We start from the raw sequence: 17553 nt of genomic DNA, 5'->3' as shown, positions 1-17553 counted from the left end.
CCCCCCACCCCCCATTGACTGGTGGATTTGGTAGTAGACCTGTCCCCCCATTGATTGGTGGATTTGGTAGTAGACCTGTCCCCCCTCCCATCGACTGGTGGATTTGGTAGTAGCCCCCCACCCCCATTGATTGGTGGATTTGGTAGTAGACCTGTCCCCCCTCCCATCGACTGGTGGATTTGGTAGTAGCCCCCCAATTGACTGGTGGATTTGGTAGTAGGCCTACCCCCAAACCCAAAGCCCAACACTTAAGACAATAACATAGTGATTTTAGTCATTTGGAGAAGTGGTTTAAAGACCACATGACTGTAAATAAAAGTGAGAGTATAAGCTTTCTTAAAGAACTCATTTACAACAGCCTGTAAATGCACAGGTAGCTTATATACTGCCGAGAGGACACAATAATTACTAGCCTAGCTCCATATTTTCCTAATGGATAAAAAACATTGTTGCTAATATATACTATATTTCTTTAAGAGACAAGTGGAAAAAAATTACCTGTTGATGCAACACCAAACTTAAACGTCAACAATTACTATTCCGTCATATTAATATTCTAATAATGCAACAATTTGTTTTACAATCGTTACTGATAAAGCTGGCCTCGATCGGTACGTTACATTTAAATGAGGTTTTGTAGTCACCTGCCATTTTAAAATAGTGAAAAGCTAGCTCCGGTTTACCTCTTACCCGTGCACTACGGCTTTGATAAAACCCTAAAGGTGTTGTTTGGGTTTTAGCTTGATGTATCATCATTTGAATAAAATAAAATAGACATACAAAGTTCAAAGTGCAATTTAGTCTGATATTATCCATGGTGTGGTAAACTTCATATGAGCACAATTATTAGCTGGTCCTGGAAATGTTAATCTAATAACATGAATCCAATACGCTGTATTCATCTCTACAACAGAGTATTAATACTATAGACAGTATAATACTCTGTACCAGAGAACACAGGATAAAAACATAACGCTACAGTGTTCATGATTAAACACAGTTGAAAAACAACCCTTAAAGTGTCATGGAAACATAACTTCACACCGCATGGCTACTAAAGTCCACGATGTAAAGTGCAGCCTCTGACCCCACCAGTCCATGACCCCTGATCTCTAAACCTTGACTTTCTCATGCCAAACCAAGGGGGGGGCACAAAATCAAACTGGACACAAGCTATAGTCCACACATGTACAAAACAAAGTCCATGCCAACAAGATAATACATCTCCATTTGATTCAAGTACAAGACAAAATGGTAGACATTCAATGCAAAATAGCAAGTTATCAACATTTTAAAATAGAGTACAAAAATACTTATAGGGATATAGGGGCTATGATATTGGAATTCATTGCAGCTCGCTATGGAATGTTTAATACTCTCGTCATCATCAGTATTCTTAACGATGGGCTTGTCAGAACATGGCCCAGGGGCAACCTACAGTCCACTTAAAGATTCATAACTGTTTACTACTGTATACTAGAAAGATATTGACCCCTATCTACAGCGCATTCTGAAATTATTCAGACCCCTTCACTTTTTCCACATTTTGTTACGTTACAGCCTTATTCTAAAATGTATTAAAATAAACATTTTCCTCATCAATCTACACACAAAACCCCACAATGACTAGGCAAAAATTTATAAAGTGTTAAGAACAGAAATATCTTATTTGCATAAGTATTCAGACCATTTGTTATGAGACTTAAAATTGAGCTTTCCATTGATTCCGTTTCCATTGATCATCCTTGAGTTGTTTCTACAACTTCATTGGAGTCCACCTGTGGTAAATTCAATTGATTGGACATGATTTGGAAAGGCACACACCTGTCTATATAAAGTACCACAGTTGACAGTGCATGTCAGAGGAACTGTCCGCACAGCTTCAAGACAGATTTTTATTTTATTTAACTAGGCGAGTCAGTTAAGAACAAATTCTTATTTACAGTGACGGCCTACCGGGGAACAGTGGGTTAACTGCCTTGTTCAGAGGCAGAACAACAGATTTTTACCTTGTTAGCTCAGAGATTCAATCCAGCAACCTTTTGGTTACTGGCGCAACACGCTAACCACTAGGCTACCTGCCGCCCCACTAGGCAACCTGCTGCATTGTATTGAGGCACAGATCTGGGAAAGGGTATCAAAACATTTCTGGCACATGGAAGGGCCCCAAGAGCACAGTGGCCTCCATCATTCTTAAATGGAAAAAGTTTTGAACCATCAAGACTCTTCCTAGACTTGGCCGCCCGGCCAAACTGAGCAATCAGGGGAGAAGGGCCTTGGTCAGGTAGGTGAACAAGAACCCGATGGTCATTCTGACAGAGTTCCTCTGTAGAGATGGGAGAAACTTCCAGAAGGACAACCATCTCTACAGCACTCCACCAATCAGGCCTTAATGGTATTGTCTTGGTCCTCCGTTCATTTTGATGAACAATTTACCTACTTTTACCAAAGAGCATCTTCTGTCTACCCAAACATACTATTGTGTACCTTAGCAGCTTCTGTCTACCAAAACATATTATTGTGTACCTTAGCAGCTTCTGTCTACCAAAACATATTATTGTGTACCTTAGCAGCTTCTGTCTACCAAAACATATTATTGTGTACCTTAGCAGCTTCTGTCTACCCAAACATACTATTGTGTACCTTAGCAGCTTCTGTCTACCAAAACATATTATTGTGTACCTTAGCAGCTTCTGTCTACCAAAACATACTATTGTGTACCTTAGCAGCTTGTCTACCAAAACATATTATTGTGTACCTTAGCAGCTTGTCTACCAAAACATATTATTGTGTACCTTAGCAGCTTGTCTACCAAAACATATTATTGTGTACCTTAGCAGCTTGTCTACCAAAACATATTATTGTGTACCTTAGCAGCTTCTGTCTACCAAAACATATTATTGTGTACCTTAGCAGCTTGTCTACCAAAACATTTTATTGTGTACCTTAGCAGCTTCTGTCTACCAAAACATATTATTGTGTACCTTAGCAGCTTGTCTACCAAAACATATTATTGTGTACCTTAGCAGCTTCTGTCTACCAAAACATATTATTGTGTACCTTAGCAGCTTGTCTACCAAAACATACTATTGTGTACCTTAGCAGCTTCTATCTACCAAAACATATTATTGTGTACCTTAGCAGCTTGTCTACCAAAACATACTATTGTGTACCTTAGCAGTGCTTCCCTGCTTCTTTAACACATGACAGCCCGCTTGCAGTTTGCCAAAAGGCACCTAAATGACTCTGACCATGAGAAAAAAGATTCTCTGGTCTGATGAAACCAAGATTGATCCCTCTGGCCTGAATGTCAAGTGTCACGTCTGGAGGAAACCTGGCACCGTCCCTACTGTGAAGCATGGTGGTGGCAGATTCATGCTGTGGGGAGGTTTTTCAGCAGCAGGGACTGGGAGGCTAGTCAGGTTCAATGACCCTAAACACACAGCCAAGACAACGCAGGAGTGGCTTAGGGACAAGTCTCTGAATGTCCTTGAGGAGCCCAGCCAGAGACCGGACTTGAACCCGATCAAACATCTCTGGAGAGACCTGGAAATAGCTGGGCAGCAACACTCCCCATCCAACCTGACAGTGCTTGAAAGGATCTGCAGAGAAAAATGGGAGAAACTCCCCCAAATACAGGTTTGTTAAGCTTGTAGTGTCATACCCAAGAAGAGTAGAGGCTGTAATCGCTGCCAAAGGTGCTACAACAAAGTACTGAGTAAAGGCTCTCAATACTTATGTAAAATGTGATATTTCTGTTTTTTTATTTGTAATAAATTTGCAAAAATGTCTAAACCTGTTTTTACTTTGTCATTATGAGGTATTGTGTGTAGATTGATGAGGAAATACGTATTAAATAAATTTTAGAATAAGGCAGTAATTTAAACAAAATTTAACAAAATGTTGACAACATAGTGTGGTCTGAATACATATCTACCCAAATTACGTCCTACCCCTGCATGTGGACTCGGTACTGGTACCCCATGTATATAGCCAAGTTATCATCACTACTCTGTGTGTATTTTTATATATTTTTCTCTCTGCATTGTTGTGAAGTAAGCATTTCACTGTTAGTCTACACCGGTTGTTTACGAAGCATGTGACAAAATCCAATTTGGTTTGATATTAAATGCTGGTGATGTTGTTAGTCTGAGAAAGATATGAAAAGTGACTGTTTTAGTGTATGAAGAATGTCACTGTTATTCTAAATGAGACTCCGGTTGACTTTTTGTTGTAACAGAACCACAAAAGAACCAGCTTAGCATGATGGTAATGACGCATTAGTTACCACAGAAAACCAACTTTTAAACCATGACAGTACATTCACTGCGGGTGCCTATAGTCCATGCTGAGACACCTACACAGCAAATTCTCAAGCGTACAGGTCCACAATTTTCAGAGTTAGATTAACGCTTTCCTTAGTGTGAAGTCTTATTTGCATATTTCCCAGAGTGCCTTGCCTTTATATTATATTATATTGTAGAGTTACCACTCATGACTGTATTTGTTAGTGACAGAGACATGGTTGTTGCATTTTCAGTCCTGTGATCTTCACTAGGTGAGATCCTAAGCGAATGTTATCATATCATATAATGTAATTATATAAGACAATAAAATAAATATTTCTTAAGGCCTTACTTTGAGGGCCTAGTTTTACCCTCATACAGTGGCCTGATACTCCATATCAGGCCTGCAAGTCACATTATGCTGGTTTGCAAAGTGATGTGTAATTCCTATTGGAATCCAGCAGCAGGAATATCCAATTTAGTTGACATCCAGGGATGGGAATACTAAAATATTAGACTACCTAACCCATCTAAACTGGAACGGCCATTTCAGTAAAGGGTGCATTAAGTCCAAGTAACAGATTAGATTATTTCAGAACAATTGATGTTATTTATATTTTATAAGGTCCAATGCAGCTGTTTTTTTTTTATCTCAACATCAAATCATTTCTGGGTAACAATTAAGTACCTTACTGTGATTGGTTTCAATTAAAATGGTCGAAAAGAAAAATAGCTTCTTAGCAAAGAGCAATTTCTCAAGCAAGACTTTAGCCAGGACTGTCTGGGACAGGTCTGAGTGGGGGAGGGGAAAACTGAAAACTAGACATTATTGACAAGGTAGTTTGGAACTCTCTTATTGGTCTATTAACTCATTTACAGCCCCATTCCACTAAAACAGGCGGAAATTGCAGGCGTCTTTTCAAACAGCTCTTACACTAAAAGGGCATTTTCATAATTTTCACAATTTCACAGTATTATTCCATCCTCATGGTGTGGAAATATATATAAAATACTGGAAAATCACATTTTGGACTGCACTGAGCCCTTTAAGTAGAATAACATCAATGAATCAATGTGCATGCAAAAAAAACATAGATATTTAAACAAACAATTCAAAAATTCAACCTGCAAAAGAGCATGCTGGGAAATATGATAATGATGGCAGAGGTTTTGGTTCAACTCTGGTTATTTAACACCAACACTGTGGTTCTTTAAATATTTACAGTGCTATATTTAACTCCTGAATCAACACTGGAAACGCTACACTGAAAAAGCAACACTAGTTAACACTGGCCAATTTGCTGTGTAGAGAAACACAAGGCTTGTATCTAATATGTAAATCGACAAAGGTACCACGAATACCCATCAATTGAAATAGCAACTCTGAGATCTTGCGGCCATCAACACAGATTCAAGTGCAAAGGTGAAGCAGTGCTTTAGTTCATGTTGCATTGGTTATAGGTCATAACAGTTGGAGCCTTGGCTTGGTTCTGAGTTCTACAGTTCAGACAGTTGGCCAGCAACTTGAGTCTCTAGTACATTGTACAGAGAGAGCAAGCATTGTCCCGTCTGTGAGCTACACACGTCCACTAGCTCAGAGTCAGTTCAGCATGCCTGTCCACAGGGATATGAAGGACAGAGAGAAAGCGATGAAAGAAGGAACGAGGCCCACACAAACACACACAGAGGCAGAAACAGACAGGGAAAGGTGCATTGATGGCAGTTTGGATACACTGTGGAGGGATACGTATTGTATGCAGCGTTCCAAAATGATAGTGCTCCATCCAAATGTCATCAATTATCCATTGTCCAATCGTTCAAAAGCTTGTTACTCAGTATCGTTCACTCCAAGAACATGTTGCTGAGCCGTCGTCCAATCCTGGAGGTCGTTACTGAACCACTGTCAAATGCTAGAGTGTGTTACTGAACATGGGCCAATGCTAGACTTTTCACCTGAGCATCGTCCAATCCTGGGGCCGGTTGCACCGGGTTGTAAGTGGATCATTACTCTACACCCGACATAAAACGCACTGTACGCCGGCTCTAAAAATGATACCCGTTACACCACCTGGTCGTAAGCCCTTCTATGAGCTATGACTGGGCATAGACTCTACATCTAGTAGGGAGCAGGCGTAGGGTTAAATTGGGACTCTCGTCATCATGATAGCGATATATATTTTCAAAAGGATATGAGTCTCGTGTTCATATTTTACAACCTGCGCAGGCTTTTGGAGTTGCCTAAGCGTGAGTCAATAGCAAAATAATACACTTGATTTAAGTTACATTATAACATGCTAAATGTATGATATCTATTCCCATAGTGATTCTTTATGGATCCAACCTGTTCTGGTTAAGAAAACATGCATAGTAGTGGGCTTTGCGAAGTGAAGGTAAGTTTAAAACCACCACGTGGATGGGAACAGCCTACGAACGGGGGCTGCCTAGCAACCATCATTTTGAAGCATTAAATCTCATGAACGTGCATTACCTTTGTTATGCCCAACTGGTGCAACCAGACCCTGGAGCACCATGCCAAACCATCATCCAATCCTAGAGCGTGTTACTGATTATCATCCAATCCTAGAGCGTGTTACTGATTATCATCCAATCCCTAGAGCGTGTTACTGATTATCATCCAATCCTAGAGTGTTACTGATTATCATCCCAATCCCTAGAGCGTGTTACTGATTATCATCCAATCCCTAGAGCGTGTTACTGATTATCATCCAATCCTAGAGCGTGTTACTGATTATCATCCAATCCCTAGAGAGTGTTACTGATTATCATCCAATCCTAGAGCGTGTTACTGATTATCATCCAATCCCTAGAGCGTGTTACTGATTATCATCCAATCCTAGAGAGTGTTACTGATTATCATCCAATCCTAGAGAGTGTTACTGATTATCATCCAATCCCTAGAGAGTGTTACTGATTATCATCCAATCCTAGAGCGTGTTACTGATTATCATCCAATCCCTAGAGCGTGCTGCTGAGGATCTCTGACACCTGTGTGTTCGTTTGGTCGTCTGAGTCCACATCCTGGGCTGTTGCTCCTTCAGATGCCTCCTCTCCTGACCCCTCCTCTGTGACAACCACCATCACCCCTGCCCCTTTCTCCCCCCGTCCCTCCATCCCTCTCTCCTCCTCTCCCCAGCCCCTGTTCTCAAGCGATGTTTCCTTACACGGTTCCACAAAGATCCTCCTGACATGGGGCCTGGGCTCCCTCTGCCCCACCCCACTGCCCTCCAGGACACAGGAAGCATGACTAACGTATGTCTCCCCCTGAGGGGATGGGAGATCCAGGGGAAGGTCTGGGTCCTTCTGCCTGGTATAGACCCCCTCAGACAGGGACCCAGTGTGGCTGTCGCTGTGGCTCTTCAACCAGTGCTGGGGCCCAGCGGCCCCGTGGCTTCTGGACAGCAGCTTCCGCTTGGTTGGGGGGTTGGCTAGGGGCCGCAGGGGGGTGGAGGAGTGCTGGTCCTGGGTTGTCTTGGAGAGGGAGAGACCCTCCAGGATTTTGGTGCAAGAAAAGGTGGTCTTGGGGAGAATGAGGGCAGGGGAGAAGGGTGGGGCTGAGGATAGGGGGAAGGCGGGGGAGAGGAGTGGGCCTGGGGAGAGGGGGAAGGCGGGGGAGAGAGGGAGGTCTTTGGGATGGCAGATGCTGTACCTGGAAAGGGAAAAAAAAGATCCATTAGGTTATATTCAAGGCTCTGTCAAAAAGACAACACATTAGATTATAGAGGAAAAGAGAGTGGGGGACAGGGACACATCTTTGGAGAGTGAGGGGGACAGGGACACATCTGAGCTTGTGTATCTGCAGTATTTCAGGGTCAGGGGTTAGAGGTAATTCTCTTCCTGAGCTTGTGTATCTGCAGTATGTCAGGGTAAGGGTTAGAGGTTGTTAGCAGCTGATGTTATTCTTGAATAACACAGACCCCAAAGCAAATCAGGGGGAGACAAATAGGTTTATTCAAAAATAACAAATCATAGATGTTACGCTGGGAAGTAGATGGTCAATGTTCCTTCTTCCAGGTCCTAAATGATTCTCCACAGAACAAAGTGACAGGATGTAATTTATTACCCCCAACCGTAGTCTGTGGTTGACCAATTAGAATTCCTTGCAGTAAAATTGGGCCAATGGTCAAATAACAAGTTTCCTGTTTCAGGCTCAATGTATAGACGATTCAGACCAACGAGATCTTGCCACGTAGCTATGAGTCCAGGACTGAAACCCCTACACAGATTTTAACCAGATGTTGAACTGAAAAACTACTTTTTCCATTGATCGTTAATTCCCTATTTACCTCTAGTCCTCTGCGTTGTGTATTATCTTAAAATATTCTTACAAGGTTGTTCTCATACCTTAGTTTGTGTATCTGCAGTACGTCGGGGTCAGGGGTTAAATGTGGTACCTGAGCTTGTGTATCTGCAGTACGTCGGGGTCAGGGTTAGAGGTCGTTATTGTACCTTAGTTCGTGTATCCGCAGTACGTCAGGGTCAGGGGTTAAAGGTGGTACCTGAGCTTGTGTATCTGCAGTACGTCGGGGTCAGGGTTAGAGGTCGTTATTGTACCTTAGTTTGTGTATCTGCAGTACGTCAGGGTCAGAGGTTATAGGTCGTTATTGTACCTTAGTTCGTGTATCTGCAGTACGTCGGGAGCGCTGCCTCCCAGGGCGTGCACAGCCTGCTGGGAGAGGTCCTGTTGGGAAGAGTAGAGCAGGTCCAGCTCACGGGGGGACAAGGCCTCGCTGGAGTCATAGTCGCTGTCTGTTGGCAGGAACACCTCTGAACAACCGTCCTCATCTGACCCCAGTTGGGAGTCTGAGGGAGGAAACAGACAGACAGACGGGTCAGAAACAACCCATTGGGCACAGAGGTCAATTCAATGTCTATTCCACGTTGGTTCAACGTAAATTTCATTGAAATGACATGGAAACAACATTGATTCAACCAGTGTGTGCCCAGTGGACACATACAGTTCATGTACAAGACACAGAACAAACTATGATTGTAGAGTGGGGGTATGTGTTTAGCATAAAGATAAAGGCCATCCCTGACGTATTTCCACTATGTGGAGAGTGAGGGTGATTTGTTGTTGTTGTTGATGTATGCACCGTATGTAGAGATGTGAGTGTGTGTGTCTTGAAGTGCTAACACACCCCTCCCTACCCCCCATCCACAAGAGGAGCATCTTCATCATCATCTTCGATGGACAGCCAAGATGGTGTGTGTGTGTGTATGTGTGTGTGTGTGTGTGTGTGTGTGTGTGTGTGTGTGTGTGTGTGTGTGTGTGTGCGCGTGCGTGCGTGCATGTGTCATTCTCCTCACCACTAGCAGCCTTCCTGGGTCGTAGCTCAGGTGAGGGTGATGGTGTGGGTAGGTAGTCCATGGTAGAGGATGCTGAGTCACTCTTCTGTGCCCCCTGGTCTGACTCAGGCTTGCTGGCATTGACCAGGCTGGTGATGGGCACACCGCCACGGGGATGCTTGTAGCGGGCATACTGCAGGGCATCAGTGATCCAACGCAGCTCCTGCCACATCTCATCCAGCTGCTGCAGAGAACAAAACATCATTATACACATAACACGGTTATAAAGCATCATCGTTATTATAGTTAGTTGATTATCATAGTTATTATAGTTAGTTGATTATCATAGTTATTATAGTTAGTTGATTATCATAGTTATTATAGTTAGTTGATTATCATAGTTATTATAGTTAGTTGATTATCATAGTTATTATAGTTGATTATCATAGTTATTATAGTTAGTTGATTATCATAGTTAGTTATAGTTGATTATCATAGTTATTATAGTTAGTTGATTATCATAGTTATTATAGTTAGTTGATTATCATAGTTAGTTATAGTTGATTATCATAGTTATTATAGTTAGTTGATTATCATAGTTATTATAGTTAGTTGATTATCATAGTTATTATAGTTAGTTGATTATCATAGTTATTATAGTTAGTTATAGTTAGTTATAGTTGATTATCATAGTTATTATAGTTGATTATCATAGTTATTATAGTTAGTTATAGTTAGTTATAGTTGATTATCATAGTTATTATAGTTAGTTGATTATCATAGTTATTATAGTTAGTTGATTATCATAGTTATTATAGTTAGTTGATTATCATAGTTATTATAGTTAGTTATAGTTAGTTATAGTTGATTATCATAGTTATTATAGTTGATTATCATAGTTATTATAGTTAGTTATAGTTAGTTATAGTTGATTATCATAGTTATTATAGTTAGTTGATTATCATAGTTATTATAGTTAGTTGATTATCATAGTTATTATAGTTGATTATCATAGTTATTATAGTTAGTTATAGTTAGTTATAGTTGATTATCATAGTTATTATAGTTAGTTGATTATCATAGTTATTATAGTTAGTTGATTATCATAGTTATTATAGTTAGTTGATTATCATAGTTATTATAGTTAGTTGATTATCATAGTTATTATAGTTGATTATCATAGTTATTATAGTTAGTTGATTATCATAGTTATTATAGTTAGTTGATTATCATAGTTATTATAGTTAGTTGATTATCATAGTTATTATAGTTAGTTATAGTTAGTTATAGTTGATTATCATAGTTATTATAGTTGATTATCATAGTTATTATAGTTAGTTATAGTTAGTTATAGTTGATTATCATAGTTAGTTATAGTTGATTATCATAGTTATTATAGTTAGTTATAGTTGATTATCATAGCTATTATAGTTAGTTATAGTTGATTATCGTAGTTATTATAGTTAGTTATAGTTAGTTATAGTTGATTATCATAGTTAGTTATAGTTGATTATCATAGTTATTATAGTTAGTTATAGTTGATTATCATAGTTAGTTATAGTTGATTATCGTAGTTAGTTATAGTTGATTATCATAGTTAGTTATAGTTCATTATCATAGTTATTATAGTTAGTTATAGTTGATTATCATAGTTATTATAGTTAGTTATAGTTGATTATCATAGTTATTATAGTTAATAGTTAGTTATAGATTATTTTAATAGTTATTATAGTTAGTTATAGTTGATTATAATAGTTATTATAGTTAGTTATAGTTGATTATCGTAGTTATTATAGTTAGTTATAGTTGATTATAACAGTTATTATAGTTAGTTATAGTTGATTATCGTAGTTATTATAGTTAGTTATAGTTAGTTATAGTTGATTATCATAGCTATTATAGTTAGTTATAGTTGATTATCATAGTTATTATAGTTGATTATCATGAGTTATAAAGCATCATAGTTATTAAAGTTAGTTATAGTTGATTATCGTAGTTATTATAGTTAATAGTTAGTTATAGATTATTTTAATAGTTATTATAGTTAGTTATAGTTGATTATCATAGCTATTATAGTTAGTTATAGTTGATTATCGTAGTTATTATAGTTAGTTATAGTTGATTATAACAGTTATTATAGTTAGTTATAGTTGATTATCGTAGTTATTATAGTTAGTTATAGTTGATTATAACAGTTATTATAGTTAGTTATAGTTGATTATAATAGTTATTATAGTTAGTTATAGTTGATTATCGTAGTTATCATAGCTATTATAGTTAGTTATAGTTGATTATCATAGCTATTATAGTTAGTTATAGTTGATTATCATAGTTATTATAGTTAGTTATAGTTGCTTATCGTAGTTATTATAGTTAGTTATAGTTAGTTATAGTTGATTATCATAGCTATTATAGTTAGTTATAGTTGATTATCATAGTTACTATAGTTAGTTATAGTTGATTATCATAGTTATTATAGTTAGTTATAGTTGCTTATCGTAGTTATTATAGTTAGTTATAGTTAGTTATAGTTGATTATCGTAGTTATTATAGTTAGTTATAGTTGATTATCGTAGTTATTATAGTTAGTTATAGTTGATTATCATAGTTATTATAGTTAGTTATAGTTGCTTATCGTAGTTATTATAGTTAGTTATAGTTGGTTATAGTTGATTATAATAGTTATTATAGTTAGTTATAGTTGATTATCGTAGTTATTATAGTTAGTTATAGTTGATTATCATAGTTACTATAGTTAGTTATAGTTGATTATCATAGTTATTATAGTTAGTTATAGTTGCTTATCGTAGTTATTATAGTTAGTTATAGTTAGTTATAGTTGATTATCGTAGTTATTATAGTTAGTTATAGTTGATTATCGTAGTTATTATAGTTGGTTATAGTTAGTTATAGTTGATTATCGTAGTTATTATAGTTAGTTATAGTTGATTATCATAGTTATTATAGTTGGTTATAGTTGATTATCGTAGTTATTATAGTTAGTTATAGTTAGTTATAGTTGATTATCGTAGTTATTATAGTTAGTTATAGTTGATTATCATAGTTATTATAGTTGGTTATAGTTGATTATCGTAGTTATTATAGTTAGTTATAGTTGATTATCATGAGTTATAAAGCATCATAGTTATTAAAGTTGGTTATAGTTGATTATAATAGTTATTATAGTTAGTTATAGTTGATTATCGTGAGTTATAAAGCATCATAGTTATTAAAGTTGGTTATAGTTGATTATAATAGTTATTATAGTTAGTTATAGTTGATTATCGTAGTTAGTTATAGTTGATTATAATAGTTATTATAGTTAATAGTTAGTTATAGTTGATTATAATAGTTATTATAGTTAGTTATAGTTGATTATCATGAGTTATAAAGCATCATAGTTATTAAAGTTGGTTATAGTTGATTATAATAGTTATTATAGTTAGTTATAGTTGATTATCGTAGTTAGTTATAGTTGATTATAATAGTTATTATAGTTAATAGTTAGTTATAGTTGATTATAATAGTTATTATAGTTAGTTATAGTTGATTATCGTAGTTAGTTATAGTTGATTATAATAGTTATTATAGTTGGTTATAGTTGATTATAATAGTTATTATAGTTAGTTATAGTTGATTATAATAGTTATTATAGTTGATTATCATGAGTTATAAAGCATCATAGTTATTAAAGTTAGTTATAGTTGATTATCGTAGTTATTATAGTTAATAGTTAGTTATAGATTATTTTAATAGTTATTATAGTTAGTTATAGTTGATTATAATAGTTATTATAGTTAGTTATAGTTGATTATCGTAGTTATTATAGTTAATCGTTAGTTATAGTTGATTATCATAGTTGTAAAGATTCTCATTCAGCTGCTGCAACAGAGAACAAAGCCCACTCATGATAAACATAATAGAAATGACAGTTCTAATATAAAGATTCTCATGCAGCTGCTGGGAGGAGAGAGACACAGAGAGTCACATAGTCGTTGTGTATAACAGTTACAAAAAATAGAAATGTTGTAGGAGGGGGAGAGAGAGTGTCTGGAGGGGGAGAGAGAGTGTCTGCAGGGGGAGAGAGAGTGTCTGGAGGGAGAGAGAGAGTGTCTGGAGGGGAGAGAGAGTGTCTGCAGGGGAGAGAGATTGTCTGCAGGGAGAGAGAGAGTGTCTGGAGGGGGAGAGAGAGTGTCTGCAGGGGGAGAGAGAGTGTCTGGAGGGGGAGAGAGAGTGTCTGGAGGGGGAGAGAGAGTGTCTGGAGGGAGAGAGAGAGTGTCTGGAGGGGAGAGAGAGTGTCTGCAGGGGGAGAGAGAGAGTGTCTGGAGGGGGAGAGAGAGTGTCTGGAGGGGGAGAGAGAGTGTCTGGAGGGGGAGGAGAGTGTCTGCAGGGGAGAGAGTGTCTGCAGGGGGGAGAGAGTGTCTGGAGGGGGAGAGAGAGTGTCTGCAGGGGAGAGAGAGTGTCTGGAGGGGGAGAGAGAGTGTCTGCAGGGGGAGAGAGAGTGTCTGCAGGGGGAGAGAGAGTGTCTGGAGGGGAGAGAGAGTGTCTGCAGGGGAGAGAGAGTGTCTGCAGGGGGAGAGAGAGTGTCTGGAGGGGAGAGAGAGTGTCTGGAGGGAGAGAGAGAGTGTCTGGAGGGGGAGAGAGAGTATCTGCAGGGGGAGAGAGAGTGTCTGGAGGGGAGAGAGAGTGTCTGGAGGGGAGAGAGAGTGTCTGGAGGGAGAGAGAGAGTGTCTGGAGGGGGAGAGAGAGTGTCTGGAGGGGAGAGAGAGTGTCTGGAGGGAGAGACAGAGTGTCTGGAGGGAGAGAGAGAGTGTCTGGAGGGGGAGAGAGTGTCTGCAGGGGGAGAGAGATTGTCTGCAGGGAGAGAGAGAGTGTCTGGAGGGGAGAGAGAGTGTCTGCAGGGGAGAGAGAGTGTCTGGAGGGGGAGAGAGAGTGTCTGGAGGGGAGAGAGAGTGTCTGGAGGGAGAGAGAGAGTGTCTGGAGGGGAGAGAGAGTGTCTGCAGGGGGAGAGAGAGTGTCTGGAGGGGGAGAGAGAGTGTCTGGAGGGGGAGAGAGAGTGTCTGGAGGGGAGGAGAGTGTCTGCAGGGGGAGAGAGAGTGTCTGCAGGGGGAGAGAGTGTCTGGAGGGGAGAGAGAGTGTCTGCAGGGGGAGAGAGAGTGTCTGGAGGGGGAGAGAGAGTGTCTGCAGGGGAGAGAGTGTCTGCAGGGGGAGAGAGAGTGTCTGGAGGGGAGAGAGAGTGTCTGCAGGGGGAGAGAGAGTGTCTGCAGGGGGAGAGAGAGTGTCTGGAGGGGAGAGAGAGTGTCTGGAGGGAGAGAGAGAGTGTCTGGAGGGGGAGAGAGAGTATCTGCAGGGGAGAGAGAGTGTCTGCAGGGGGAGAGAGAGTGTCTGCAGGGGGAGAGAGAGTGTCTGGAGGGGGAGAGAGTGTCTGGAGGAGAGAGAGAGAGTCTGGAGGGGAGAGAGAGTGTCTGGAGGGGAGAGAGAGTGTCTGGAGGGAGAGACAGAGTGTCTGGAGGGAGAGAGAGAGTGTCTGGAGGGGGAGAGAGAGTGTCTGCAGGGGGAGAGAGAGTGTCTGGAGGGGGAGAGAGAGTGTCTGGAGGGAGAGAGTGTCTGGAGGGGGAGAGAGAGTGTCTGCAGGGGGAGAGAGAGTGTCTGGAGGGGGAGAGAGAGTGTCTGGAGGGGAGAGAGAGTGTCTGCAGGGGGAGAGAGTGTCTGGAGGGGAGAGAGAGTGTCTGCAGGGGGAGAGAGAGTGTCTGCAGGGGGAGAGAGAGTGTCTGGAGGGGGAGAGAGAGTGTATGTAGGGAGAGAGAGAGTGTCTGGAGGGGAGAGAGTGTCTGGAGGGGAGAGAGAGTGTCTGCAGGGGGAGTGTCTGGAGGGGGAGAGAGAGTGTCTGGAGGGGGAGAGAGAGTGTCTGCAGGGGAGAGAGAGTGTCTGGAGGGGGAGAGAGAGTGTCTGGAGGGGGAGAGAGAGTGTCTGCAGGGGGAGAGAGAGTGTCTGGAGGGGGAGAGAGAGTGTCTGGAGGGGAGAGAGAGTGTCTGCAGGGGAGAGAGAGTGTCTGGAGGGGGGAGAGAGAGTGTCTGGAGGGGGAGAGAGAGTGTCTGCAGGGGGAGAGAGAGTGTCTGGAGGGGGAGAGAGAGTGTCTGCAGGGGGAGAGAGAGTGTCTGCAGGGGGAGAGAGAGTGTCTGGAGGGGGAGAGAGAGTGTCTGTAGGGAGAGAGAGAGTGTCTGGAGGGGAGAGAGAGTGTCTGGAGGGGGAGAGAGAGTGTCTGCAGGGGGAGAGAGAGTGTCTGGAGGGAGAGAGAGAGTGTCTGGAGGGAGAGAGAGAGTGTCTGGAGGGGGAGAGAGAGTGTCTGCAGGGGGAGAGAGAGTGTCTGCAGGGGGAGAGAGTGTCTGGAGGGGAGAGAGAGTGTCTGGAGGGGGAGAGAGTGTCTGCAGGGGAGAGAGAGTGTCTGGAGGGGGAGAGAGAGTGTCTGGAGGGGAGAGAGAGTGTCTGCAGGGGGAAAGAGAGTGTCTGGAGGGGGAGAGAGAGTGTCTGCAGGGGGAGAGAGAGTGTCTGTAGGGAGAGAGAGAGTGTCTGGAGGGGGAGAGAGAGTGTCTGCAGGGGGAGAGAGAGTGTCTGCAGGGGGAGAGAGAGTGTCTGGAGGGGGAGAGAGAGTGTCCATAGAGAATAAAAAATGACATCACATGGAAGTGTTTGTCCTCAGCCTTACTCAAACCGTAGCACATATTGTTACAAAGCTTCAAGTGAATTTGAAGCATTGAACAGATGTAAAGACACAGGTAGAGAACCATGAACATCATGTGACACTAGCAGCCCACTGGCTACTGATGCTGAGAGGTTGTACAGTATGGTACAGTAGCTTAAGGTTTATAGCAGGTTACTGATGCTGAGAGGTTGTACAGTATGGTACAGTAGCTTAAGGTTTATAGCAGGTTACTGATGCTGAGAGGTAGTACAGTAGCTTAAGGTTTATAGCAGGTTACTGATGCTGAGAGGTTGTACAGTATGGTACAGTAGCTTAAGGTTTATAGCAGGTTACTGATGCTGAGAGGTTGTACAGTAGCTTAAGGTTTATAGCAGGTTACTGATGCTGAGAGGTTGTACAGTAGCTTAAGGTTTATAGCAGGTTACTGATGCTGAGAGGTTGTACAGTAGCTTAAGGTTTATAGCAGGTTACTGATGCTGAGAGGTTGTACAGTATGGTACAGTAGCTTAAGGTTTATAGCAGGTTACTGATGCTGAGAGGTTGTACAGTAGCTTAAGGTTTATAGCAGGTTACTGATGCTGAGAGGTTGTACAGTAGCTTAAGGTTTATAGCAGGTTACTGATGCTGAGAGGTTGTACAGTAGCTTAAGGTTTATAGCATGTTACTGATGCTGAGAGGTTGTACAGTAGCTTAAGGTTTATAGCAGGTTACTGATGCTGAGAGGTTGTACAGTAGCTTAAGGTTTATAGCAGGTTACTGATGCTGAGAGGTTGTACAGTATGGTACAGTAGCTTAAGGTTCATAGCAGGTTACTGATGCTGAGAGGTTGTACAGTAGCTTAAGGTTTATAGCAGGTTACTGATGCTGAGAGTTAGTACAGTAGCTTAAGGTTTATAGCAGGTTACTGATGCTGAGAGGTTGTACAGTAGCTTAAGGTTTATATCAGGTTACTGATGCTGAGAGGTTGTACAGTAGCTTAAGGTTTATAGCAGGTTACTGATGCTGAGAGGTTGTACAGTAGCTTAAGGGTTATAGCAGGTTACTGATGCTGAGAGGTTGTACAGTAGCTTAAGGTTTATAGCAGGTTACTGATGCTGAGAGGTTGTACAGTAGCTTAAGGTTTATAGCAGGTTACTGATGCTGAGAGGTTGTACAGTAGCTTAAGGTTTATAGCAGGTTACTGATGCTGAGAGGTTGTACAGTAGCTTAAGGTTTATAGCAGGTTACTGATGCTGAGAGGTTGTACAGTATGGTACA

The 17553-nt window shown here is 40.7% G+C and overlaps 1 protein-coding gene across 1 annotated transcript in view; it reads right to left on the bottom strand.

Annotated features, from left to right (window-relative positions):
* Positions 1–210: 210 nt before the first annotated feature.
* LOC115117616 (ankyrin repeat and fibronectin type-III domain-containing protein 1-like) overlaps positions 211–17553 on the bottom strand; it is a 101417-nt gene continuing 84074 nt past the window's right edge. The window contains exons 15-17 of the mRNA XM_065002323.1: positions 9615–9837; positions 8915–9107; positions 211–7953 (exon numbers count right to left, since the gene is read on the bottom strand). Of these exons, the coding sequence (XP_064858395.1) occupies positions 7263–7953; positions 8915–9107; positions 9615–9837 (1107 nt within the window). The 3' untranslated portion in view covers positions 211–7262. The remainder of the gene's footprint in view (positions 7954–8914; positions 9108–9614; positions 9838–17553) is intronic.

This window comes from Oncorhynchus nerka, linkage group LG16, assembly GCF_034236695.1.
Source record: "Oncorhynchus nerka isolate Pitt River linkage group LG16, Oner_Uvic_2.0, whole genome shotgun sequence".
NCBI classification, from domain to species: Eukaryota; Metazoa; Chordata; class Actinopteri; order Salmoniformes; family Salmonidae; genus Oncorhynchus; species Oncorhynchus nerka.
This window is presented reverse-complemented; position numbering and strand designations above follow the sequence as displayed.